Source organism: Chelonus insularis, unplaced genomic scaffold, assembly GCF_013357705.1.
Source record: "Chelonus insularis isolate UGA/USDA-ARS -01 unplaced genomic scaffold, ASM1335770v1 contig_88_pilon, whole genome shotgun sequence".
Taxonomy (NCBI): Eukaryota; Metazoa; Arthropoda; class Insecta; order Hymenoptera; family Braconidae; genus Chelonus; species Chelonus insularis.
In genome coordinates, this window is record NW_023276776.1 from 4,146,140 (window position 1) to 4,172,119 (window position 25,980).

Genomic DNA, 25,980 nt, shown 5'->3' on the forward strand with positions numbered 1-25,980 from the left:
CCAGAATACATAGTCTATACATAATACAATATATTATATATACTTTATTGTTAATTATTTGTTTACTTTTATACAGATAAATACTTAGTCCTTTTTGGAGCATACTTAGTATGACACAAGAGGACACAACAAATTAAAATAACGAAATTCAAAATTTAATGTAGCTATCATTTTTTGAAATCCCAATAAGTACAATTAATTTTATACAGTTACCAACAATTAATTATTACAAATTTATCACTTTTTTAAAGTTCAAAATTTCTCGAACCGAGTGTATATTAACATTCATTTATAATTTACAATCTTTCATATATTTTAAATATTTTTTTTCAAAATTGATGTATTCAATTTAATTGTACTATTTGAGAATAGAAATAAATTGAAAAAAAATTAGTACGATCTAGTTTTTGTTATTTAGTAATGAGATTTAAATAAAAATTTAAATAAATATATGTATCAATTTTTATGATATTCATATTCAATAATTTGTGATAGTATTATTTATCGTTGTCACATTATCATGTAGATTCGTTTTCATGTTTTTGGTTTTTACCAAATGATTGTATTGACATTATTTATCATGGTGTTTTTTGAAAAATTACAAACTTGTTGAGAAATTCACTTTTATAAATTACACTTTTTAAACGTCTCATTAGTAACGTTTTTATTTTATGGTACATTCAATTATTATAAGGTAACGTAAAGTGATCAGTTTCAATTGGAAATAAATCTAATGTATGTTTTATGTATTTTTAGTTCTATCAAAGCGTTTATTTAATGGATTATCCTGACCAAGTCAGTAATTCATCTATAATAGTGCTGAAATTTTGAACAAATACATTTTTCCATTCATATACACTTACATCAGAATTACTTTTATAGTTATTATGTGTAAATATTTGTAAAATAATTAAAAAATATTTATTCGACATTTACAAATATTTTCATTTCCAATTTACTTTCTATTTATCATTCGTTGCTGCGCAATATGCCCTCAGTGATTATCATTCTTTCAGAAAATACAATCATAGAATTTTGTAAACATTTTAATTTTAGCAAAACGGCATTTGATATAAAATTTTATTTTTTGTTGTTTAAAATTTTTTAAAAGATTGAACATTTTCTCCGAATAAATATTAAAATTCAATAAAGTACTATAGTAGAATTTGCGCAACATAAAGATAACGCTGATTGGCAAAAATTTATAAATTTTTGTTCGAGTATTACAAAATAAAATATTTTCTTTTTTTTTTTAATTCTTACAAATATTATTTATTCACGTCTGTTTATTTATTTTATTTTACAGATCGTATTTTTTTAGGTTCTTACTTATTTTATTCATAATCTAATGCCACATTTATTAAAACTACATAAAGACTATTTACCGTGCATTTAAGCACGTTAATTAAACATTCGATTGACCATTTATTCATTTTTACGGAATATTTTCAATGCACACGTGACAAATGATTTTTCAATAATTTATAGACAAATGCATTTATGATCCAAACATTTTATTAGTGTAAGCCTCTGTGCAAACGATTGTTCCATCTCTTTTTTTCAAATTTATAAATAAATCTCTTGAATATTATTTAATGACTGAAAGCATTTTGTTTGGAATTATATAAGCCTTGTGCAATGAATCAAAATAAATATATACTGAGGTAGAAATTTCTTGTTAGAAAACACATAATACAATCGATTGTTATCCTCAATACTTTTACAATTCCAAATGCCATTATTACTATTAATTAATTATAACAAACGAGCATATTTGTGTGTGTAAAAGCAACCTGCTGTTATAAAATTAAACTAACAATCAACTAAGACAAAAAATAATCTAAGACAAAAGTGAAGATTAATTAGTAAAAAAAGATTGCATTCCTATAGTATCAATAAATTAATTAATTAGCTGTATAAATTAAATCTTTGCATTAGTGACAAGATAACTCAGTAGAAATCTACGTAATATACAAACACATTCAAGTTAATTTATTTGTAGTGTGTGCAAACTGTGTGCGTAAACGGCTTATTTTTTTCTCTTGCAAAATATCCTTACTCGTGCCCGCACGTATAAGTGCAAATAAAAAAATAGTTCAATAAGCGTAGTTGGTTTTCCACCAATAATACAAATTAAATCAATTGTTGTTGGCAATGAACATTAAAATGTCTTCTCAATGATGTAGAGAGTCTTTTGCTCTACGTATAAAAAATGCATCATTTCACAATGCACTGTATATCTTCATTAACAACGAAGACAATTCATGAGAGTATTATTTTAATAATTTGTATTCAGTTTGTAGTCAACTTTCCACATATTATATGATTGTTTTTTGATGATACATACAAGAATCACCAATACTATATCTTCAGACATCTGCTTCGCCTTTGAGTCTAAGACGAGCAAAATCTTCAAATATGATGTCATCATCCGCATCCTCATTTTCCCTGAATAGAAAGTAAAACTTTTTAAATTTAACTCAGTCACAATATACATTTTTTATTGTTAGTTCATTGACTTGATAATATTTTGAAACCTCTATTAATGTAAAAAAATATGTAAACATCAATTTAACGTATTTTTTTTTAAAATAAATTATCAAGTAGTACCTAATGAAAAATATGTTTATAAATAGATCATTATTTCAGATAAATTTAAACAGTAAATCAATGTTTTCGATAGTTGAAATGAATTTTACATTATAATATGATAAATATCGTATGTATTAAACATAATTTATAATTTATAATCTATGTGGATAAACTTACATATCCAGTTGTATCAGATCGGCCGGAACTTCCCCGTTTTCAGTTCTATGGGGAGGATTTACTGGTGCAGGCTCTGGTGGTAACTCTTCTGGCTTTGGATGCATTAGTATAAACGGTAGTTCAGCAACAAGTTCACTGAAAGTAGTTTGAAAATTATAGTAAAATAAATTATAGTATATTGATAATAAACAGAGGTCATTTTTCTACGTAATATTTATCGAATTTATTGCCTCTAACTAGTATAGAACTATAAAACTAACCTTTCTGAAAATAGAATATGCGATTTATTGATAACTTTGATACATAAATTAAATTGGGTAGGGTAAAAACTGATCTATATTTGATGTGATCAGTAGACTGTGATAAATTGAGTTTAATAGTTAATAATATTTTTACGTAATAGATCAATAAATCATCTAAAAACAAATTTTTCAAAATAACTCATGTTTAAAATACATCAAATAGTCAATATGAATATCTTTTCAATTTAATTCATTAAGATCATTAAATAGTAAAAATTCTATTCCATGAATTTAAGTAATTGAGAATAATCTAAGATAAAATATTCGTTAATTAATAAAATAACTTACCCTCCAAGTGCTCCTAAGCTTAATTTAACTTTGACTCTGTACTGAACAATAATTCCAAGATTGGCTTTCTGAGATGGGTCTGCTACACTAAAAATAATATTACAGCAATGTAAATACTCATTATTCATGATCATAATTAAACATTTATTAGTCATAACATCTATAAAAAACAGAACCAACTAACATGCCATGCAATTTTAATACAAATAACGAGAATTTGAGCCAAAAAAAATGAATGAATTAGTGTAATGAGTAAACAATATAAAATAGCATGTGTTTAATTATAAATAGATTCAAGCTAAAAAGGTATATGCTTTGGCATAGAAATAAAAGAAGTGAGATTCAATCAGTTACAATTCAATGGATACAAATTTCAATTTACAAGCAATCAATTTCTGTAAATAAATCGAAGAATTTGTAGCATTTCAGCAATGAATTAAATATCTACATTTCAGTGAATTTGAACTATTTTTCTACTAAACTCTTTTAAATAATTATTTATCAAATATTTATTGTTCAAAATGTACCTGGTAAATACTACAAGTATCTTAATTTCTCTCATATAAAATAAATTCTAGAATAATCAAACATAGGGCCTGGAGCTATAACAATAAATTTAAATAAATAGACATGTGATGCGGCATACCTAATTACGTTTTATGTTCCTTTCGACCGACTGTTTAGTAATGCGAAATATTTACCCGACCAACAAATCTATAGCAGACAAGAAGTTTATTGACAAGTAAATGCGCCACATTTATCTGTTATTATTATTTTGAAGATAAATAAATAAATGTAAGTGACACAGTCGACATTTATAATTACAAATTTAATTAAATAAAGAGATATATACATATTGACATTGAAGATTTATTTTATCAAGTCTGAGGATATCCGAAAGGTTGTAAAATCCAATTAAAAGACATAAACTATATCTTTTATCGACCTATAATTTTTTAATGGAGTGCAAAAGAGTTTGCGACACCCCACGGATATCCTGCATGTGACTGAGTGTTGTGCGAGAACAAAAACAACAATTATATCAAAAGAAAGACGAGAATTGAAAAAGAGAAATACAATAGAGAAATATCAACAAAGACATATTCGTATAATTTAATTTTTTTTTGCTGTTTTAATAATGGGCCTTACAGCGTGCTAGACGCCAAATTTGTGTCCTCATATTTGAGCTGGCCGTCTAGAGCTAGACCCGTTTTATGCCTGTTGTTGGCGAGAAGCGGCGTCACTGTTAACACTTTGCTTAGTGTAAAACCTGGCCCGACTGTGCAACCCACCCTGATAAACATCACCATAAGTCAAAATAAACATGAAGTCATGCGTATATTGTTGTCATCACGAAATGTTCCTTTTTTTTACACCCAAGTGAGTAAGAAGCCGAGGTGAATGTGACGTTTTACATAAAACGTGTCTACGTTCATGGAAATATGAAATTGAATTGAACATTTTTTGAAGAAAATATTCTAGACAATAATTTCGGAAACCAGGTTATTCTGAAGTTGGGAAATTTTTTTTAAAATAAAATTTTTAATCATAAACGAAAAAAATTATTATATGTATATAAAATTATTGGAGTAGATAATTTGTTATGTACTCCAAAGTGAAACTTACTATGAGAAAGAATGAAAAAATAATTAAATGTCGGTCGAAAAGAATTTGATCTTTGACCATACTTTAACTCTTACAATTTAACATACAAATAATCTACCATAATTCATAACATAATTTTTAGTATGCCGACTTATATTTAAATCTATTACTTGGGACATTTAAAAAAAATCTGAAACTACGATCAATAATTTAATCGTGCGAAGTGCGCATGTAACATATAAGTATGCGATTTTTCTTTCTTTCAAAAGTTGATTCCGACTATGATACATATTTAAAGGTGATCGGAAGATAAATATTTAAAAGAGTTCGAGAAAACATAAATAGAATGTAATTGAACAATAAGAGGTGACTTTTATAAGTTGATTAAAGCATTAAAAAAAATAAAAAAGCTACCACAGTTACAAATAGTACGTTGAATTAGTTACGTGTGAATAGTGAGAGAAATATAATGTTTTCAATTGAATTCCACAACCGGAACATAATGACAGACCAACGTAGCCAATAAAAAAAATTCCAGAACATAAAAATACCACAAAAGGAAGAGAATTAAAAAAGAAAAAAAAAATAAGAGCGTAAACGTTACTGGCATTCCATCCACCAACAAATTTATCCTGTTACTCTTACAGTTTCTTTCGGAAAAAATCGAGTGAGGACTGTAAACGGGCCGTCTCAAAGGGTCAATTATCTTCAGAAGATTCACGAGTAATTTTACGATGAACCGTGGGATCCAGTTCTAGTTATATAAAGCTCTCAAATCCTTGGTAATATTAAACCGGTCTATCTCATCAAAATGAAGGGCACTTGAAGTAAGAGTGACTTCGTGAGAACCCCACAAGAAATGTTAAATTTTAAGAAATTGAATTAAATTTATTAAAGTGTGGGTATAATTCAATTTAAAAAAAAAAGAAGACGGCCAGTTTCCAGTTACCACTCTCTTAGTAAATTCGATTATTGGCCAATATTCGAGCGCTCACATGGTACTAGAAGCGAGATTGGTGTCCTCGTGTTTAAGTTGCCCATCTAGGGCGAGACCTCGTTTGTCCTTGTTGGCAGCAAGAGTTGGTTTTAGAGAAAATACCTTGCTCAAGGTGAATCCTGGCGCAACTCCTACACTGCCAGGTGTAATCATTTTATTTTTTTTATGTACTTAATCAATTATAATACTTCATCATGATTAGTCTATTATTCTACTTATTCAGATTACTCATTATTTAGTATAATTCCTACTCATTCATAACAAATTTTTATTTTTTAATCAATTAGATACTTGAAATAGAATTTTTCAACTGAATTTAAAAAGCTAAACTCGTGAGAATTATTTAATTGATTGAAAAATTAATTTTTCTAATGTAAAAAGGAAAACTATAGAATTTGTCATTAATCAGTTAAAGTAAATTCTCATATTAATAATTTTAATTCAAACATTCAACGTAAATATGGATAATAATTGAGTTATTTTTATCTATCATAGTATTAGTTCAAATAAATCATTTTATCTATTGTGTAAATAAATGAAAAGAATTTTTGAAAATACACACGAGTATTACTATAAAAAAGTTTCATCTCGGCTTCCACATTTTATCAAGTACCCTTGCTTTTTGTCATTATCAGTATTGATCATAAATTAAAAGTACAATAGATAATCAGATAAAATACTCACTCGCTTTCAGTTTCAGCTACAGTACATTTATATTGTGCTGTCGTAAAAAGAGAAATATCAGAAATCTGCCTTACAGACACTTTAATTTTTTTCACTGTTCTGTTACTATTATTGGCTATATGAACATTCACGGCGATGCTTTCTCCATGATGATAGAGTTGTTTATCTAATGATGCTTCTAAATGAAGCTTATTTGGCGACATCATGAATACTTTGCTAACTTCTACTGAGGGTTGTTCTCCTGGATTAGACGGTGCATACATAATTTTTCTGATGGCGAGTTTCACAGCGTTCCTGGAAAATCCATTTAAATATTGAATAAATAAATCACCACGACTTTTATAGTTATTATTTTAAAAAATTCATTTTTGAATCAAATATACGAATCGAAGTACGATATAAAGTCAACATTTATATAGAGCTTTCATTTAGATTTAGAAATTGTTTTTTTTTCTACGTAACAGTAATGATCCGTAATAAAGTTTGAAAGTTTACGACTGGAAAAAAAGTTTTAGATATAATTAAATTTCCTATAAGTGGTAAAGCTACTAGCTTAAAATGTTACGAACTCATCAAAAATATATATTCTTTTATTCTTATTAGTACGAAAAACAAATAATTGTCAACTTAGATTGAACAAATAATATTTTTACTATAAAAACATTCATGTTAAGCTTTTTTGGAACATGAAGCAAAGTTTAATGCTACATAGTACAGTAAATATTTAAGCCCGAGTTATATTTGTTTATCACGCTCATCAACTATTAATAGCTCATTAGAGAACGAAAAAGAGGGTTACAGATAAGTTGCGTAGATGTTCAAGTTTCGATAAATAACTAGCAAATTCATGTTAACAATAACTTATAATCATGATATTTATACCGTCTTTGTGCTCTGTCATCATCGGAGCCGCCTACGAATACTTTAACTTCATAATCAACACCACATGGCTTTCCAGTATCACCAGGGCCTGGTTGAAGTGTCACCGATGCGGGACAATTTCGTGATAATTCGAAAAAAAATGGGTATGCATTGTTTCCTAACTTCCTCAGTAACCTTTCTTGTAACCGTGTCAACGGTCTTGTTGTATTGGAGACTGGTGGATAAACTTGTTCCGATACTTGGAAGAGATCCTTTCGGAAAGTCAATCCAAGAACATCAAGATCTTCTCTGCCATATTTGAAGGCTGCCAAAACATGAGCAAATACTTTACGGTCCTTCACATATTCAGGATCAATCAACACCATACCATCTAAAAGTATTAACAAAGAAGGGTTTAAATAGAAAATAATGATGACAATGAAGAGAGTTTAAAGGTAGGTACTAATTAGGTTGCATAACATGCAATATGGTCATGTATTCATGTAGTGATTTTAATGAAATAACCTTGAAAAATCAATTTTACCACATGATTGAGCTCTTAATAGACATTATAATATGTATTGATTATCTCAGTTTATTACCAATTGGATCAATGTGTGTTCCATGATCAACAAAGTCACGTTTTCCCAAATAAACGGTAATTTTTCCATTGTTACTAGATTTTTTGAATACTCGAGTTGCTGGTCGTCTCCCAATGTTGTCCTCAGCATCCATGGCCAGGTTTTCCGTTAGTCCAGCAGTCAACTTCGAGCCATTTGAATCCTTCGTATGGCGACGACAATAATTTCTAAAGTAAACAAATCAATCTATGTTATTTTTATGATTGAATAAACATTAATTTGATAACGATATTTGAATTTTTGAATTTTTTTTATCAGAATCTTAAATACACATTTATTGAGATTGTAAAGAAATATGACAGAAAATTTGTCTTATAAAAATCACTCAAAAATTTTAATAAATTTTTTTCTCATTTTTTGCAAAATACTTCCTTTACAAAGTAACTGACAAATAGGTTATTGAATTTTTGTGAGTTTAAAATTGCTTTTATGGATTTTTTATGTAATTTTCGAGTTTATTGAATGGGCAAACACACTCTTAATTAACACGAGGGAAAAAATGCAATTTCTCATTATTGAATACACCTTTTCTTTTTTTTTCTTTTTTCTACTGAACTTTATGTTATTAAAATTGTTACTTATTAAACAGTATATGAATTAATTTTTTTAATTCTCTTCTCATATTCTATATGAATTTATCATTTAAAATCATTTTCCCCAGGGTAATATGAATTCATAAAAAATTACTATACCTTGGAAATATTTCATCATTTTATATCCAATTTTTTTTACAACAACAATTAAAGATATTAATTCAAAGTTATTTCATTTTCGTAATACCTTTTTGTTCTTGATTGAATATTTTTCGATTTTTTTTACGTAACAAAACATAAAAAAATAAATAACCAATTAAATTGTTAATAAAACAGAATATTTTTTTTCTACTGATCTCCTATCAATTTTTATCTTCTTAGCGTTACATATTGGTTTTATTGATCGGAAAATAATTATTTTTAATTGAATGAGAAGTAAGATATGATTGATATCATAATCTCAACTAATTGCCATGAGAATAAAAATCAAATCAAAGACTTTTTTTAACTTCAAGGCTTTGTATCAATAACAATGTTATAAAATGTCACAACGAATTACAAATTACCGCTATTACATGTTCTTTGAGATTACACGTGTTTATTACATCCGATAATATGTATCATATCGTATTGTAAGACTAATGAATAGAATAGAAATGACTATCAGCAATTGAGTATAAATTTCGAACATTGATATTCTCAAATATAAAAATAAAAATGTAAATATTTAAAAAAAGTCACAATTCTCAATACTTGAATCACAATAAACCACGAGATGTCTATTGAAATTTATCTATCACGTATAAAATGGCGATTCTAAGTACACTTTACCCCAGTTTTCCTGGAAATTGTGGTTATTTGATACTTGATATAAATGTGAAAATATTGTAGTATATAGAAATTGCACATGTAGAACATTATATATTCATCGATTCTCTAACCACAACTTCATCACATTGACACGTGTAATTGGATGATCAAGTATTGTCCAGTATCTACGAAATTTAATCGTCAGACAATTTATTGATGTGTGTCAGCCTTCATAACTCATGTGATCGATACATCGAGACATAATAGTGTGTTTTTAATGGTATTGAGAAAACTTGAGGTGTATGACAATAAACTTTGATCTAGAAATGATTGACACTTTTTTATCATTTTTGATAGCAAAGGATTTTAATTTAAAAATTAATAATTTGTTTACCCAATGAAGTTTATTCTACAATTGATAAATATTAGTTTATTAAAATTTATTAAAAAATAATTTAAAAAAGAGAATTTAATTTTTTTTATTCGCAATTGATATTAGAGCATTTATTTGCAAAGATTAATTGTCAAGGATAATAATAAAATTCAGCAATACTTCCCAATCAATATTTTATAGACATTTAGAAATAAATTGGCTTTTGTTTTCCTTTCTTTTGAAACTCAATAAAGTAACATTGACACAAAGTGCTCAAACATCATCAAATGCATTTTCCACTCTGCTTTTTAATGCAATAAAAAAATATGAATTTCAAATATTTTAATTTCCATGAGCAAAAATGAATTTGCTTATCTCCTTTCTAGTGTTTATATTTACCTAACAATTTTTTGCAAACTAAATTTTTTGCATATCTATCATACTCATCCCTACAAATAGAACTGCGAAAATTAGAGAAGATTAAAAAAAAATTTTTATACAAATTTATTTTTAGATTTGGATGTTTTTTTCTATAAGAGGAATTTTAAAGCGAATGAACAGTGTAACTAAGCCACACCATCTCTTGTCATTGCAAATGACTCTTGCAAGTTTTCCCCAGTAACAAACTACTACGACAGATAGTATATTACAGTGAAATGTCGTTGGGTGAGCACCACTAAAGTTGGGAAGTGGAATGAGCAAGTGGGAATACAAGGGAACGAGCAACGAGAGAGAAGGAAAATTGAGTTATTTACCCTGCTTGGAAGTTACTAAAATAACGTCAGATTTATTCAAGCCAACAATGATTTATTTTATTTTTGAGAAAATTGCGTTCTGTATTTTTAAGGTGTAAAAGTTATTAAATTTTCTAGAGCGAAATAAGTTATGATAACGAGAAAAATAAGGAAAAAAATGTGAATATTTAGTTAGCATCATATACGAGTATATTTAACCATTATCAATGAAATTTATTAAATGAGAAAATGAGGATTTGTGTGTTGACAGCGTATCCGCTTTTGATTCCTGTTGAATTATAGGTAGGAAATGTAGTGAATGATGACCACTCTCGACATTTCCTCTCTTCGCGTGTTCCCGCTACATATTTTATTGGATTGAGAAAACTAATAAACTTTCTTTGCTATAATTGCTCCAATATCTGAATTATAAAGTTTCTATTGTTTCTTAATTATGCTTTTAATAGTTACTTCAAAAAGTATTGTTGATTAACAATTTTACTAATTTATTGATGATGAATATTTACAAGAAATTTACTGAGTAGAATTTAAAATAGTCAGGTGCATGCATAAATACTTAATTAATTATGAATCATAGCATTGTCGCAATTCTTTCAACGAATAAATTTTGTGTGGCTTGTCATTAGAAAAGCAAGTGAAAAAGTGAATAAGAATTCGCGATGACGTTTTCGAAATAACTTTCACGTTTTGTTTGTTAATTCGCGCTAAATTTTGGCCATTGAAAGTAAGTACAGGATCAAACTTTCTGGGCATTCAGGGAAGTCGGAAATTGGTAGATTCTTAGAGGATGATGTGATACTTCACTCATTCAATTCTGGTAATTTTTAAATTAAAACCGAGCAATGTTAGCATTAAAAAATCACTCACCCAATGGTTCTTGTATTGGCGTCAAAAGGAGAAGGGGAGGTAGCCCACACCCTATTCTAAGAAACCAATTAACTTACTTTACACAAAAAATTTTCATCAACTTATATTACAAACATTTATGAACTGATTTTATACGCACTTTTATATTTTTTATGATAAGAACGACTTATAGGGAGTACGAGTCGTTGGAGAACGTCGCTGTAATTGTAGCACGAATGTATTCGATGCAAAGCCGAGAGAGAATAGGTGAAGTAGAATGATAAGCAAAGTAAAGAAGTTGCGCATGTGAATTTTAGCGCGCTCTACTCGTTTATACTGCAACTAAATCCTACAATTATTTTATTACCATTTTATTCGCGGGTTATAATTAATCGTAAACAATTATGAGTTAATTCAATTCTTAATTGTATTACCTGTGTAATTAATAATATACCGATGTTTTCTTCAAACTCTTATCGCATGTCATCTGTTGTAGAAAAACTTCTCTAAATGTTTTAACCAAAAAGGTATATTACTGGATGGAAAATTACCACATTTATTATCAATGCGATTAATTGAACTCATCAACTTTATAATTTATTAACAAGTAAACTTATCAATGATGACTTATTACTGTCATAATATTTTCTTTCAATAATATTTTAGTTTATTGTCAATGAAAAAAAATCGTCTTCGTGTATTTATAAAATATGCCGCATTGAGATGTTAAGTTAGGAAATTGTGTTATCAATAAACGAGATACGCCATCTCATGGATTAATGCTAAAGTATGAAGATGAAATAAAAAATTCTACAACTGTTAAAACAGTATTTAAAAATGGCTTTCATTTTGGGATATGTCAAAAGTGTTTATACGAAATGTTGAAATAGTAAAACAGAATTGCATAGATGATTTGAAATAAATAATGTAAATTGAATACATTATCATTTTTCATGCGATTTGGTAAAAGTTTTTTTGAATCAAAAGTTTTATAATTATTCGAATAATTAAAAAAAAAGAAAAAGTATCATTCCCGATATTCAATGGTGTTGTTTACATTCCAAAAAGAGATATTTTGACGACACGTATGTGAAAATTACTATATGACTAAAAATTATTGTATTGGTTTATTTACTCGAAAAGTATTCAATAAAATTCTATTTTTCAATGGCTTTGTTATTGTGACATTTTAAGTTCAACTAAACAAGTAGGTAAGTTAACCATAACAATTGTCAGGAAATCACCGGATAATTTTTAATAATTATATAAAATAATATTACAGATGGCTGACAAAGAAATAAATAAAGACAATAATAAGTCAACAAATAATATAACTAATATGGAAAAAGAACGGGCAGAATACTTTGGAAAATTAGAAAAATGGTTACACGAAGCTTATGCTTGGCACAGTGTTGCTGCTACTCTTCCACATTATCTAATGTCAGGTCAACTGTTGCATCCAATCAATGGTAGGAATATCTCGATTAATTTTAATGAGTAATATTGATCAATATTGGTTTATTGTAGGCACTCCACTTTTAACTCAGGTACCTGGAAGTACTAACAGTTCTGCTTCAAGTAATAACAGTGCTTCACAAATCGGATCAAATGCATCAACTTGGCAAAATAATAGTCAAAATAGGCAAGGAAATAGAACATCTGGACCAATAGGACGACCAGAAGGTAATATATAGGTTTTCCAGGCCATACAGCAAGAAACAAAAGTAACCAACCATAGCTGCTTTTTCTGTTGAATAATTAAATAATGAGGTCTTGAATAGTAGGTGATAGATAATTGTAGCATACTTTTGATTTAACTCTGAGAAATCAATTTGAATAACTATAGTGAGAGTCAAAAAGATGTGATAAGTGGGTTACTTTTGATGTATGCTTTCTATTGTAATGATAAACTAATCTCAAGATTTCTTTAAATTGATGTTCTAGGGTATGAATACCTTATTCCACCAATATGGAAACGTATTGTGGCTGAATTAATCGATTCTGTAATGTTATTTGTATTAAAGCTTGTAATTACGTTCGTTGCCCTGGATATATTTAGTGCTATGTAAGTATTTTGATTTAATTGTTTGAAATTATTTCGATTATTTGCGATTAAGCTAAATAGGGATTAAAATCTACATTTCTCTATGATATAATAAGAATGGATGTGATTGAATAAGAACAAATTTAACGTAATGAATACGATTTTTACAGGAATATGGAGCTCTATACTCTCGATACCTTACAATCAAGTCTTCGAATTGTCGATTATAAAATGGCAATGGATGTTGCGTCAAGTATTTTAATATGGGAATTGATGCATCGATTCATAGTTTGTGTGTTTGAGGTATTTATTAAATACCTGTATGCAATTAATTAGTAAGATAATATTTATTAATTGGTTACATTTTTAGGCCATTTGGCTTCAACATGGAATGAATGGGCGAATAGGTGGAGCAACACCTGGAAAGTCAGTCATGGGTCTTCGTGTTGTGCAGTGTCGTAGTATTACTCCAATTGAACGTTCGGATGGCACTGAAGCCGTTCTAGTTTCTCCAGGAACTGACCTGGGATTACCACTAGCCTTGGGTCGATCGATTGTGAAAAATATAATAATGACTCTAGTATTTCCTATTTGTTTCTCACTGTTTTCATTCAGGTTTAATCGTACTGGTTACGATCTTGCTTGTCACTCTCTCGTAGTAGAAGATTCTTATAGAACTCCAAATAATAACAACAATCACCTTCATCAACAATAAATTGTCCAAATATATAGAAAAATTATTATTATTTACTCTATTAATATTTCTAAAAGAAAGATATCTACGTGTACATAAAATTATGAAATATATGAATAAAAGTTATCAATCCTTTTTTAGATCTCTTTCCACCTACAAATATTTTGATTAAACGTGTAATAATTTTATCCTACACAATTGTGTGGGTACTAATAAATTTTCAATTAAAATAGTTCTTTTTGAAAACTTATCATTCTATAGATACATAATAATATAAATAATTTTTTAATTTATAGGTGAAAAATATCAAAGATAAATAATAGAGCAATAGTCCTTGAAGATAAATTATGTACACACTAGCTGCAATAGCATTTGAGTATGAATCATATTATATTATATGCTGCGAATTTGAAGATACAACTAACCTATGACGTCACTTCCCAGTCAAACGTGGCGGCCGCGACAGGAGAACGAAGGAGTGGCTGTACGATCTGTCAAGTTGCTCAGTTTTCATTGTGTATTTAATGTTTTTTTTCGTAACTGGATTAATAATTGTGTAATTACAAGTAGATCCAGTAGTATTATTAATAAAACTCATTAGAAACATGTCGTCGTCGGGTGATTTTGGTAACCCGTTGAGAAAATTCAAGCTTGTGTTCCTAGGTGAACAAAGTGGTGAGTTTTTTTCTACACAGTTTTAACATATTCTAGTATTATTGAGAATTAAATTAGAAAATTCAGCAAGTTATTTACTGTAAAAAGTTATAATTTTAATTGATTTATCCTAATTATTTAGTTCTTGATGCATTTTTTAAATTTCATTCGAGGTTATAAATCGATATTACTTAAAGACCATCTCGTATCCTCTCTCTCACTTTTTCTTTTAGTGTACCATGTACTCACGAAAGCTTTTTTCATCTTTGTAAATTTTATTTGTTCCATTTAAACTACATTTTACAGTGACTTTAATAATATATCTATCAACATCTATTCTGTAACATGAGAAAATTAATGTTTCAGTTGGGAAGACTTCTCTTATTACACGTTTTATGTATGACAGCTTCGACAATACTTATCAGGTAGAAAAGTTTAATTAATTACATGTCAGTTTATTGATTTTAAAATTAATTAAATACTTTATTACATTTTTTATCACTATTTGTTTATTTTATAGGCTACAATAGGGATAGATTTCCTGAGTAAAACCATGTATCTGGAAGATAGAACTGTTAGACTGCAGTTATGGGATACAGCTGGTCAAGAGAGATTCCGTTCTCTAATTCCAAGTTATATTAGAGATTCTACCGTTGCTGTCGTTGTTTACGATATTACTAGTGAGTAATGTATAATATATTATTTTTTGTTATAATCTTTAAATAATTTTTTCGTATTGATTATTGATTTTGCTGTTTTTTTGTTATTATTGTATTTATAAAGACATTTACTTTTAAGCCATCCAGAAGTTAACATTACAAAAAACTTAATAACAATAAAAAGTCCTACTATAAATATTATCTTCTTAGAAATAAATTGTATAATATTGTTGTGTAAAAAAGAACACTATTATTAATGTGCCAGTTGTTGATAAGTAATGGTTTGAATTGACACAGATGCTAATTCATTTCACCAAACATCAAAATGGATTGATGATGTACGAACGGAGAGAGGCAGTGATGTTATTATTATGCTTGTTGGTAATAAGACGGATTTGAGTGATAAACGACAAGTTTCAACTGAAGATGGAGAGCGTAAAGCTAAAGAATTAAATGTGATGTTTATTGAGACTAGTGCTAAGGCAGGATACAATGTCAAACAGGTAAATAAATTATAGTTATCTTTTATATTATTTTATAAATTTTTTATTTCACTTGAAAAAATTTCTTTTTATTTTATTCAATTAGCTATTCAGAAGAGTTGCTGCAGCATTGCCTGGTATGGACTCCACAGAAAATAAACCTCCAGAAGACAGTATCCTTTATTTAATAAATACTTTTACTGAAGTGTTTCTCAATTCTTTACTTAATAGCATCAAGTATTCATTTATTAAATGTTTTATAATTTCATCATATTTTAATGCATGTTTCAATGGTTTGATTAATAATTTTTTCAGGATATTTTAATCACTTATTTTATCATTTAATTTAATTATTAATATTATTATTATTAATTTATTTATTTTGTGTTTTCCTTAATATATTTTTTCGAAACCTGTAGTGCAAGAAGTAGTTCTCAAGGATACACCAATTGAACTCAAAGCGTCGGAGAGCAATTGTTTATGCTAAATCAAGATAAGTCATAATAGACAGACTTACATTTCTACACTCCATAGACACGAATTAAACAAAATTATAAACAAGATTCGTCGTCAATTGGTGCGCTAACGATCTTGACAGATCACAATTGTAACAATAATTTTTACCCACATATTAAACAGTGCGATTTTTTAAGAGTGGTGCACATATCCAATATTTTGTATAAATTGCTCATTAATTTTTATTTCCGGGAATCATTCGTTTTTATCAGCATTTACAAATGATGAGATCAATTCTTTGTACTCATTTTTATCGCTTTATCCATGCTATTCATCGTGACAGCCACGGCACTAATAATTATACATTAATCATTTATACAAAAGCAACGATTAACTATTTTCAAATTATAAAATTCTTATTGATCACTTTCGTTATCAATTTATATACATTTTCATATTTACAACAAAACATTACATAAAAAATTTAATATTTAATTTATATTATTAATAATAAACTAATTATTTAATTGGAATTGGATTTAATAAAGTAATGAGAAAAATTATAAAAACTAAATGTTGATAATAAAATTTAGATTTTTTCTCAAGTACAATAAATAGCAATAAGAAAGAAAAAGAGAGAGAGAGAGAAAAAAAGAAAGAGAAGACAATGAAATGATTTTAAAGACTTAAGCATATTATAATTTATAACACAAAAATAATTTAGATTCATTCAATTACACGTACTGATTTAATGATGGTAAATAAATAGCTAAACATAAAAATTTTATTTGTATCAAATAAATCATATTTTAATTTACTTTATGCTTTTATCGTTAATTTATAACAAAAATTTTCGTTTAATATTTGTTAAATATCATTAATACACAAATATAAGTAATTTTATTTGAAATTTAATGAAACATCAATTGTAAATAGTTTTATTTTGGGAAATGGATGATTTTAAATCATTTATATAGGTATTCTATTTATGTCATCGTGCTTTCGTTGTTTTTAATATTTCCATAATTGTAATCATTTAACTTTTATTAAAAAAAATCGAAGCTAGGGCTTAGATTTTATATTTTAATACTTTAATGATATTTCTTATTTCTTTCTAGATTCCTAATTTATATTGTTTACTGCAATTTTCATGTTTTATTTTTAATAAAAGATCGGACAGCGAATACGTCATGTCTTATTGCATTTTCTATACATAAGAGTTGTAATTGCTGATTGAACTTTATGTATATTCCGTCCGATTTTTACTGATGAAAAATCTATAAAAATTTATATCACGACTGCAAGCTATGAAAAATAATGTGTGATAAAAATATTTCTATTATTAAAACACCTTAACAATGAAAACAGCTGTTGATTTGCAGAATCAATCATCAATGCAGAATGGATCCGAGTCAGAAGGAGAAGGTGGATGCATTTGCTAGGAAAAAATATTTCAAAGGATAAACGAACCAAAATGGTACATTTTAATGTACGTGACGTTCATTTTCTCTATCGTAAAACCAAATATACTTTATTATGTAGACCTTGGTTACTTATTGAACGTATAAATATTTCAAAAATCGTTAAAGCGTCGTAATAATAAATTAATAATGATTTTTGTTTATAGTAAAAATTTATTATAATTTAAGTGTGCTTGTACTATTTTTAGCGATATGTGAAAGTGAAATTGTGCGACTTTTCCCATTTGAAAGTTTATAGACAAGCACTGTGATATATTTTTCGTTAAAATGATAGAAAATGTTTAATATTTATTAACTTCTTGTACAATATTTTTGCTTCATTTTGTAAACAATTTTTATAACTTATAAATATTGAAGAAATTGTTTTTTTTCATGTGAACAATGAATTTGAAACACTTGATAGTTTGAATTTCATCTTTTTCTCGGTTGAATTCATTATTCTTAATGAATAATTCTATCATTTCAGCAGTATAATAATCTGATAATGATTATTTTATGATGAAAAATAATTTGATGGCACGCAAAATAATAAAAATGTTGTGGGAAAGCGTATAGTTAACATACTTATATAAAATAATTGCTTTGGACTTGACACTGGCAGAAAACTGTTACGTTTAATCTAAGAGACTGAATGTTTTTCGTACCTTCATCACGCCATCACCTAAAAAGTAGAACTAGTTTAGATTTTGGGCTATTATGAAGACACGGGCATAATAATAATTAAATAAATGCAAAACTTAAAAATGAGATCATATTATGATGATGATGATTATTATTATTAATACAAATAAAATATAATTATGCCATGATTAATGGGCCAATTTTTTACCAACCTAATGAATAATTATCAAGTACTGTGCCCATGGTAAATCATCCTATGCTAAATACTATTAATGCTAATACAAATTCCCTGCGAATTTAATCTGCCTATGCATGAAATTGTGCAAAAATGAATGATAAACACCAATTTGTTAATGTGAATCTGCAAGAAGGCTCAATTTCTACGCTACATTATCTTTAATCACCCCTATAACATTATTTATTGTAGAGTTTAATGGATAGTAGAGCTATGAGAAATGTCAATTACTGTTTTTTTTATTGTTATTATTCATTGAGTAATATACCGTTACATAAGTTTATTCAAAGTGGATTGGAAACAGAAAACTTACATATGAAGTTAAATTTTGTGTTAATTCATTTAAAGTTCATGCAGTAAAAATATCTTAGGTTTTACTTTTTGATTTTAAATGAAAAATTAATAATCAAAACTTATCAGTATGTGTTGTTTTCAAATTCATAAATTTTATTTCATTTATAATAATTATTTCTTGCTTCTCATAATTAATTTATAAATAATGTAAGAGTTTATCATTGTAATTAAAATTTACAATTATTTGGTGTGGTGAAGGATGTAGAGAAATAGGATTTAATTCTTTAGCTTTGGCATAAGTGTAGTAATTTACAAATATATAAATTCATTATTGTTAAACCATATATATTCAACAGGAGAAAAATTCAAATTGTGTCTTTAAATTATTGATTTTAAACGAGAAAAAAAAACAAAAATATCAGATGTTATAATCAGTTACAAAAATTGTTATAAGATTAAACAAATCTAGACTTTTGAATTATTACAAAATACCATTTTCGATTGGTTTTTATGATGTAAGCAAAATCGTTCAGCAATCTATTACATTTGCAAACTATCGAAGCTTGTTAATGAAAGAAGATAAATAGTATAAGAATGAATAACGAGTTATTTGTGTTCACGGAATTTACCGTTTTCTATTGCTTATATACCTTTGTATCACATACAGCCACGCGATTGTAACACAATACGCAGTGAAATAAGAAAACAAAATCTGTATCGGGTGCAATAAAATAGATATTGACAACTATTCTCCGCTTTTTTTAATTTAATAGCCCTATAATCCCGATTCGTTTTGTTTTTCAATCAAAAAAAGCTTCAAGGATGATGACTTCAATGGATCAGTCGTTTAAGGTTTTTTGATACGCGTCTACAAGTCGGATGATCAAAGTTTTATAAAGTAATGAATACAAATATATGGGTTTACGTACTTTATTGTAATATCAATTATATACAAATTTAAAATCATATCATTTTTCTTTTATTTTCTTCGAAACATACTCACTTCAATCCTAATTTATATTACACTGCATTCTTTACCTAAATCATTATTTGTTCAGTACATTCTTTATCAAGTATTATTCGCTTAGTCTTTTCTTTGTTATTTACAATGATTATCTACGATTCACATAAAAATTCCAGATTAAAACAGTCCTTTTTAAATGTTTTTCCTTACCGGAATAGCGATTGAGATTAATTTTAATGACCTCTATATTTGTTTCTCTGTAAAAAAGACGAAAAAAATATTTTATATCATTAAATGACTATTACACATTTTTTGTCATAATTTTGGTAATATAATATCAAATTACAATAGTTTAAATACTTGTCAGTAATTAACTTTTTGGTGGCAGTTTCAATTATTAAAATTCTGAAAACCTTGTTCTGATTTGAATACAATGATGTAATATTTTGTAGATGATACATTCCATATTTGAGCAGTGGCACAGTGAGTGCTAAATTATAAATGAATATACTTTCCCAATCGAGATGTAGTGTTCTTTGATCCGGTCTCGATATATTTATTTATATACTTTAATAAATAACTATTAAAATTTTGAAGAATTAACAGTCCCAGGCTCTAATGGTCATGAACGAATATTTTTAACAATAAACCTTTTACATTTTTTTAAAGTCAGTTTTAATGAAAATTTATACATATTTTTAAAATGTGAAAACTAATTCATCCATTGTGAAAAATGATTCTTGACTTTAATAATTTTTCCTAAATAGTCAAACATTTCTTATCAATCAAGATGATATTTATATTTATCTTCCTAATCACAATCATTCTTTCGTACAACTGGACTGATTTCTGAAATTTCAAATCTAACGATTTTTTTTTATTACATTTATAGAATAACTGTACAATTAATTGCCACTGGCCTTTTTTCAAACAAAAATTTTTCAATCGCACACACAATTCACTACATCATATGTATGTTTATTTTATATCCATGTTTTTCCACAAATAACGTGGCAGAATGAGAAATTCTGTAAATTATTCGCTCCGTCAATACGAATATGGGATTATTGAGAGTCCATAAAAAGGAATTAAAGGCCATTTGTTTAAAATGTCCCGTGGCAGTAGTAAGATTTATTTTCTCTGGAGGATAATCTTTTTTAAACAAATGATCAGAGGAAAATCCGAGAACAGCTCTACGAGCTGTTGTTCTAAAGTCAGACTCGCAATTCTTCCATTATTTGTTGGTGATTTTGACCTTTTTTTAGTGTACCCACAGCCGACATTGGCATGTTTTCCTGTTGTAGTTGATTTGGACTCATTATTAAGTTTTGTCCACTACTGGGTTTAGCTGGTTTAGTATTTTTCGGAGGTGGAGGTGGCATAGGCACAAGACAAGAGTTATTTTGCAAATCCGCAAAATCTGGTGGTGGCATATGTTGGATATGATGTCGTTCAGTAGAGGTTTTTGTTTCTAATTCACCACAAATATTGTTAGGCATTTGACCATTTTCTTGACGTTTTTTCGGGCAGTGATGAAGATTTTTATCACGTTGATAATATATACCAGCGAAAATAAGTACATTAAGAATTAGTAGGCTGCATCCAATAGCTATAGTCACACTCAATGCAGTAGAGTAGGCGGCAAAACCATCCTCTGGTTGAGAGGTCGTTTCTTCAAAGGCCAGTTCACTTGATGGCACCGTTGAAGTGTTGTGAACACGCTCTGTAGTTATCTCTAGTGTTGTTACTCTCACCGTCGTTGGTATTCTTTGAATAAACCTGGGTGGTACCTACAAATTAAAATAATAAAATGAATTAAAATAAAAAACTTCTTTAAGATTTCATTATTTTTTTTTTATCATAAAACTTCTCAGATGACATAAAAAATATTATAATCGTAATTTTTATGCACAAAATTTCATTCATTCTCAGATGTATTAAATATTTTAACATTTTATGAATTTAATTTTTAATAGCATTAATATGACTAAAGAAGACATAATTTTTAGTCAATTACCTGTTCAGCATCTAGCAAATGATGAGATCGGGGTACATCATCTCCGCCTGGCTTATGCAGATCCGGAATAAGATTTAACCAGAAAGATAGACGATGAGCTCTGTAGTGATTCTTTAATTTCGATTTTAAGTCTACAAAGAGTACGGTAAAGAGTTAATTAAAATTTTTTACAAGACTGAGTTTTTGTTTTTGTTTTAATAAGTTTTATTTCGAAAGATAAACAGGATAATTACCAAGATTAAGATAATTTTTATGCACTGCTTCATAAGCTGTCCAGAGAATATTTTTAAGTTTAGTTCGCTCTGGACGTGAACCTCCTGGACCTGTATCCGGAGTTCCTTCATTTGGATTTCTAGAAAAACACACATCATTATTTTTCAATTATTCCATCGAAATATTTATACTATGTTCTCAGTAAATGTTGGTGTTTGAGTTCTCGTCTAGCTACTTACCCAGTACGAGCAAAGTTTGTAAAATATAATATAACGCTTTCAGACAACGTTATCTCTGCTCTTGTGTAATTTTTTGGCCAATGCGCCAACCCTCCAACTAATGGAGCTCCAAAAAAGTAAGGCAATTCTTCTCCATGAATACATCCTTGCCTCTGAAAAATTTAGTTTCATTTTTGTATTAAAAATGAAATATGTTGACTTATTAAAATAGTACATCCATGAAAAATAGACGGAAAAAGAAGAAGAAACAGCGAAAGTAAAATTTCTGTCTTTCATCAAGACCTGAATTAACTAGACTTTTAATCTGGTCCTGAGGTAGACTAATTTTATCTCACGCTCTTTTCTTTATGTATACATATATACATAGAAAATTATAATTTTTCTCACATACTTTAAATTCTATATCTCATTAAAATCTTTATGGTTTATAATTTTAATTTTAAATAAAAACCTATACTAACATAATAAATTTCTCTTAGAAAAATTATTTAATTTTTACGTAATTGGTTCTTGTTCACTACATAAAATAATGTGTACATTGTATATACAATTTATCCGTCAGCCTCATTTACTCTATTCTGATTGATTACTTTCAAAAGTTTAAATGAATATTCCTACATGAAAAAAATATAAATGAAAAAATACTACTCCATGTTCTCTTACAGTTTCCATCAAATTTATGATGTTGTAATAAAACTGTAGGACATGAAAATCATGCCTTAGACGAGGATAATTTTATTTTTCGTGGTTATTATTCCGCAGAGGCATCTAAATATTTCCAATACCGGAGCAAGGATAGCTACAAAGGGCGAGATGTTTTAGTAAACCCTTGGGACAGTTTCTATACTGGATTCCAAGCAAATTAGCTATGTATGACAGCACAAAGGCAGAAAGGGTGGCTTCAATGATTGGCTCAATGATTCAACTTCAAACAAAATTTTATTTAATTAATGAAAAGCAGCGGAAAAATTTTTTAAGATCCAATTAAAATGACTATCACGAGAAATAAAACATTAGGTGATAAATTTATTGATTAATTAAAGTAGTGAAATGAAATGTAATTTAGATCCATCTATTTGTCTATAGACGCATAAATTTTCTCGTTCTTTCTTGTCTAGTTGGAAACTTCGGTAATCAGATAATAATATGAGTTATGAGCGTGCGTTAACCCGACGTCGCAAGGGTTGAAATCAGCGCTCAACGTATTGCGATCTTCAACCTTCCGGCATATCGTAGGAAACGAGGAAATTAGGTGGGAAATGAGTGGAGCGTTGATTCTCCGAAAACAATCTTTTAGGATTGAGATTGTAATTGTTTAGTATTCTTTTAAAGATTACTAACCGAATTTTATCTTGAAAATGCATCCAAAAAATAGCTAATTAATTATTTTTCCACAGTAATTCTTAGTAATTGATTGATAATTACAAAAAACAAAAAACAAATATTTAAATTGTTTTATTCATTTTGGCAAAGCAATAAGTGTCCACTTGAAATTGATAATTAATTACGAAAACCAAATAAAATGTATTCGTTTACATTAATTGAATATTATTTTATCTGTTATTACGAAGAATTTCAAAAGTATTAAATTGATGTTAATTAATTAACAATTGTTCAAAAATTCCAACTTTACCAATATTGATGCTGTAAAATAAAACCTTAATTTAATTAAAGTTTTTTATACAACATGATAAGTGATAAATTTAATTATCTACATGAATTCTACTACTAGTAATCTTTTTGAAGAGCTGATGGTGAAAGTAATTTTTATTTTATTGTCATTTGATGAAATGTTCATGATAGTTTCAAGTATAAACATTTAATACAGTAATAAAAGATAAAACTAATAAGGCTTACATAATGTACCTGTTGATAATCGCCAAATTTAGTTTGATAATCAAAAACGTAAAGATAAGAATTCCTATGAGATTGGCTGTGGAGATCAGCAGTTCTTGTTGCAGGTGCTACGGTATTAGCATCTCCCAATGCTTCAAGCGTTTCATCTCTGAAAATGTTTAAGTTAATTATTAGTTGTTATATCAGTATTTAAAACATTCCATCAAATCAAAATGTCAATTATGGTAGAAAAAAAATTGAGAATTAAATGGAAACTTTTCCAATTTAATTGACGCGTGGACAAGAGTTAGAGAGTGAATAGGGATGGCACTTGGAAATACATCACAAGCGTTAACTCTCACTACACAAAAATTCGTTTGTTGGAAATTAAAATTTGAATTGGTAAACAAATGAAAAACTGTATATATGAATACATGTACCGTATATTGACTGGATGTTGAACTGGTCTCTCCCAATCAGTATATTCATTGATAATTGTCGCCAAAATTTCTGGTTGATGATACGTATAAGTATTTCTCACAAATTCACGAAGAATTTTCGTTCGACGATCAACTTCCATTCCGTATTGTGCATCGTCTGATGTTAATGAAAAGTAAGATTCTGAACGGACGACTCCAACCATTAAATCATACCTGAAATATGAAAAATTTTAATTAGTTGTTTCTATTGATTTCTATGGAAGTACAGTTGATTGAAAATTTCAATTTTCACATCAATGATCTGCATCTGAAGTTTCAATCTCTGTTGTAGTCATAATTAAGTATATTATATTATACAGTTATTATTAAATTATTATTAAAAATTATAAGGAATACATGAGTGACTGAACATTGGTAATTTATAATTAAAGTGTAATTTTGAATTAATTGAAACTCTTCGAAAGTTTATTAACAATTATCTGTATTGATTAAAAATTTTATTAGAGCAAATATTAATTGTAATCAAATGAAAAATGTAGAATTAAGCATACACAATCTTTCATATTATCAACTAATGTAGATTTATCTTTACATTTTTATTTTAGTATGTATAATTAAATATGCTTCATTCACCACAAAAAATTTGTCTTTCTATATAAAAGGAATAAAATTTTAATTTAATTTATTTTAATTAATATATAAATTCATGTATAGTAGTACTTCTATTTTCATATAATAAGAATGGTCTAATAATGATAATCAGTAATGATGAAGTGAATTGTATTTAACTAAAAAAATCGTTTATTTAGTATATCCATATGATGAGTCTGGTGTTTTTTAAATGCCCTAGGACTGGTTACGTATCTCATAGCAGACACACACATAAAACGTGGTAATGAGTTTTCTGGGATGCATCCTTTGATACCAGTATATTTGTTGTTTGCGCGAGCGCTTTTCATATCCTCCATCAGCGGGAAACAGCCGAATGAAACTTTTTCCGACAGCAGAGGAAGGATGAGTTAACAAAGTCATTGAAATTTTTCGACTTTTAATGGATACAAGTCACACAAGGAGTATACTTCAATTACTCATTTATATTTATTATGATTATATGAGTTAATATTAACTCGGAATATAATATAATTTACTTTCAAAGATTGATTACTAATTACATCTATTTGTGATTA

The 25,980-nt window shown here is 27.8% G+C and overlaps 4 protein-coding genes across 12 annotated transcripts in view; 2 read left to right on the top strand and 2 right to left on the bottom strand.

Annotated features, from left to right (window-relative positions):
• Window positions 1-740: 740 nt before the first annotated feature.
• krz (beta-arrestin protein kurtz) lies at window positions 741-12,075 on the bottom strand. 6 transcript variants are annotated; one of them, XM_035091609.1, is made up of 10 exons: window positions 11,899-12,074; window positions 11,625-11,813; window positions 11,486-11,541; window positions 8,109-8,314; window positions 7,528-7,897; window positions 6,646-6,939; window positions 5,960-6,097; window positions 3,360-3,446; window positions 2,770-2,904; window positions 741-2,448 (listed from the first exon to the last, which is right to left on the bottom strand). In XM_035091609.1, exons 4-10 carry the CDS (start codon window positions 8,239-8,241, stop codon window positions 2,370-2,372), a joined length of 1,236 nt encoding a protein of 411 aa, XP_034947500.1. In that variant the 5' UTR covers window positions 8,242-8,314; window positions 11,486-11,541; window positions 11,625-11,813; window positions 11,899-12,074; the 3' UTR covers window positions 741-2,369. The 6 variants fall into 6 exon arrangements, with proteins under 6 accessions (XP_034947500.1, XP_034947501.1, XP_034947506.1 ...); XM_035091610.1 differs by lacking the exon at window positions 11,486-11,541; XM_035091615.1 differs by lacking the exons at window positions 11,486-11,541; window positions 11,625-11,813 and having other exon boundaries at window positions 11,899-12,075.
• Window positions 12,076-12,306: 231 nt separating this feature from the next.
• Window positions 12,307-14,313, top strand: LOC118072046 (protein FAM8A1). Of its 2 annotated transcripts, none has more exons than XM_035091617.1 (6): window positions 12,307-12,675; window positions 12,747-12,933; window positions 12,992-13,147; window positions 13,409-13,529; window positions 13,679-13,811; window positions 13,879-14,313. In XM_035091617.1, the coding sequence occupies exons 2-6, from the start codon at window positions 12,747-12,749 to the stop codon at window positions 14,221-14,223; spliced, it is 942 nt and encodes a 313-aa protein (XP_034947508.1). In that variant the 5' UTR covers window positions 12,307-12,675; the 3' UTR covers window positions 14,224-14,313. The 2 variants fall into 2 exon arrangements, with proteins under 2 accessions (XP_034947508.1, XP_034947509.1); XM_035091618.1 differs by having other exon boundaries at window positions 12,307-12,671.
• Window positions 14,314-14,633: 320 nt separating this feature from the next.
• Window positions 14,634-19,832, top strand: Rab6 (RAS oncogene family member Rab6). Of its 2 annotated transcripts, none has more exons than XM_035091359.1 (6): window positions 14,634-14,877; window positions 15,223-15,281; window positions 15,377-15,536; window positions 15,813-16,018; window positions 16,104-16,170; window positions 17,822-19,832. In XM_035091359.1, the coding sequence occupies exons 1-6, from the start codon at window positions 14,808-14,810 to the stop codon at window positions 17,893-17,895; spliced, it is 636 nt and encodes a 211-aa protein (XP_034947250.1). In that variant the 5' UTR covers window positions 14,634-14,807; the 3' UTR covers window positions 17,896-19,832. The 2 variants fall into 2 exon arrangements, with proteins under 2 accessions (XP_034947250.1, XP_034947251.1); XM_035091360.1 differs by lacking the exon at window positions 17,822-19,832 and adding an exon at window positions 16,417-16,922.
• Window positions 19,833-19,998: 166 nt separating this feature from the next.
• The window catches only part of Nlg3 (Neuroligin 3), a 109,287-nt gene continuing 103,305 nt past the window's right edge, over window positions 19,999-25,980 (bottom strand). The window contains exons 6-11 of one of the 2 annotated variants that reach the window (XM_035091181.1): window positions 24,794-25,006; window positions 24,384-24,522; window positions 22,518-22,669; window positions 22,299-22,417; window positions 22,066-22,196; window positions 19,999-21,838 (exon numbers count right to left, since the gene is read on the bottom strand). In XM_035091181.1, the coding sequence (XP_034947072.1) occupies window positions 21,263-21,838; window positions 22,066-22,196; window positions 22,299-22,417; window positions 22,518-22,669; window positions 24,384-24,522; window positions 24,794-25,006 (1,330 nt within the window). In that variant the 3' untranslated portion in view covers window positions 19,999-21,262. Of the gene's footprint in view, window positions 21,839-22,065; window positions 22,197-22,298; window positions 22,418-22,517; window positions 22,670-24,374; window positions 24,523-24,793; window positions 25,007-25,980 lie in introns of both variants that reach the window. The other variant, XM_035091180.1, reaches the window with a different exon arrangement.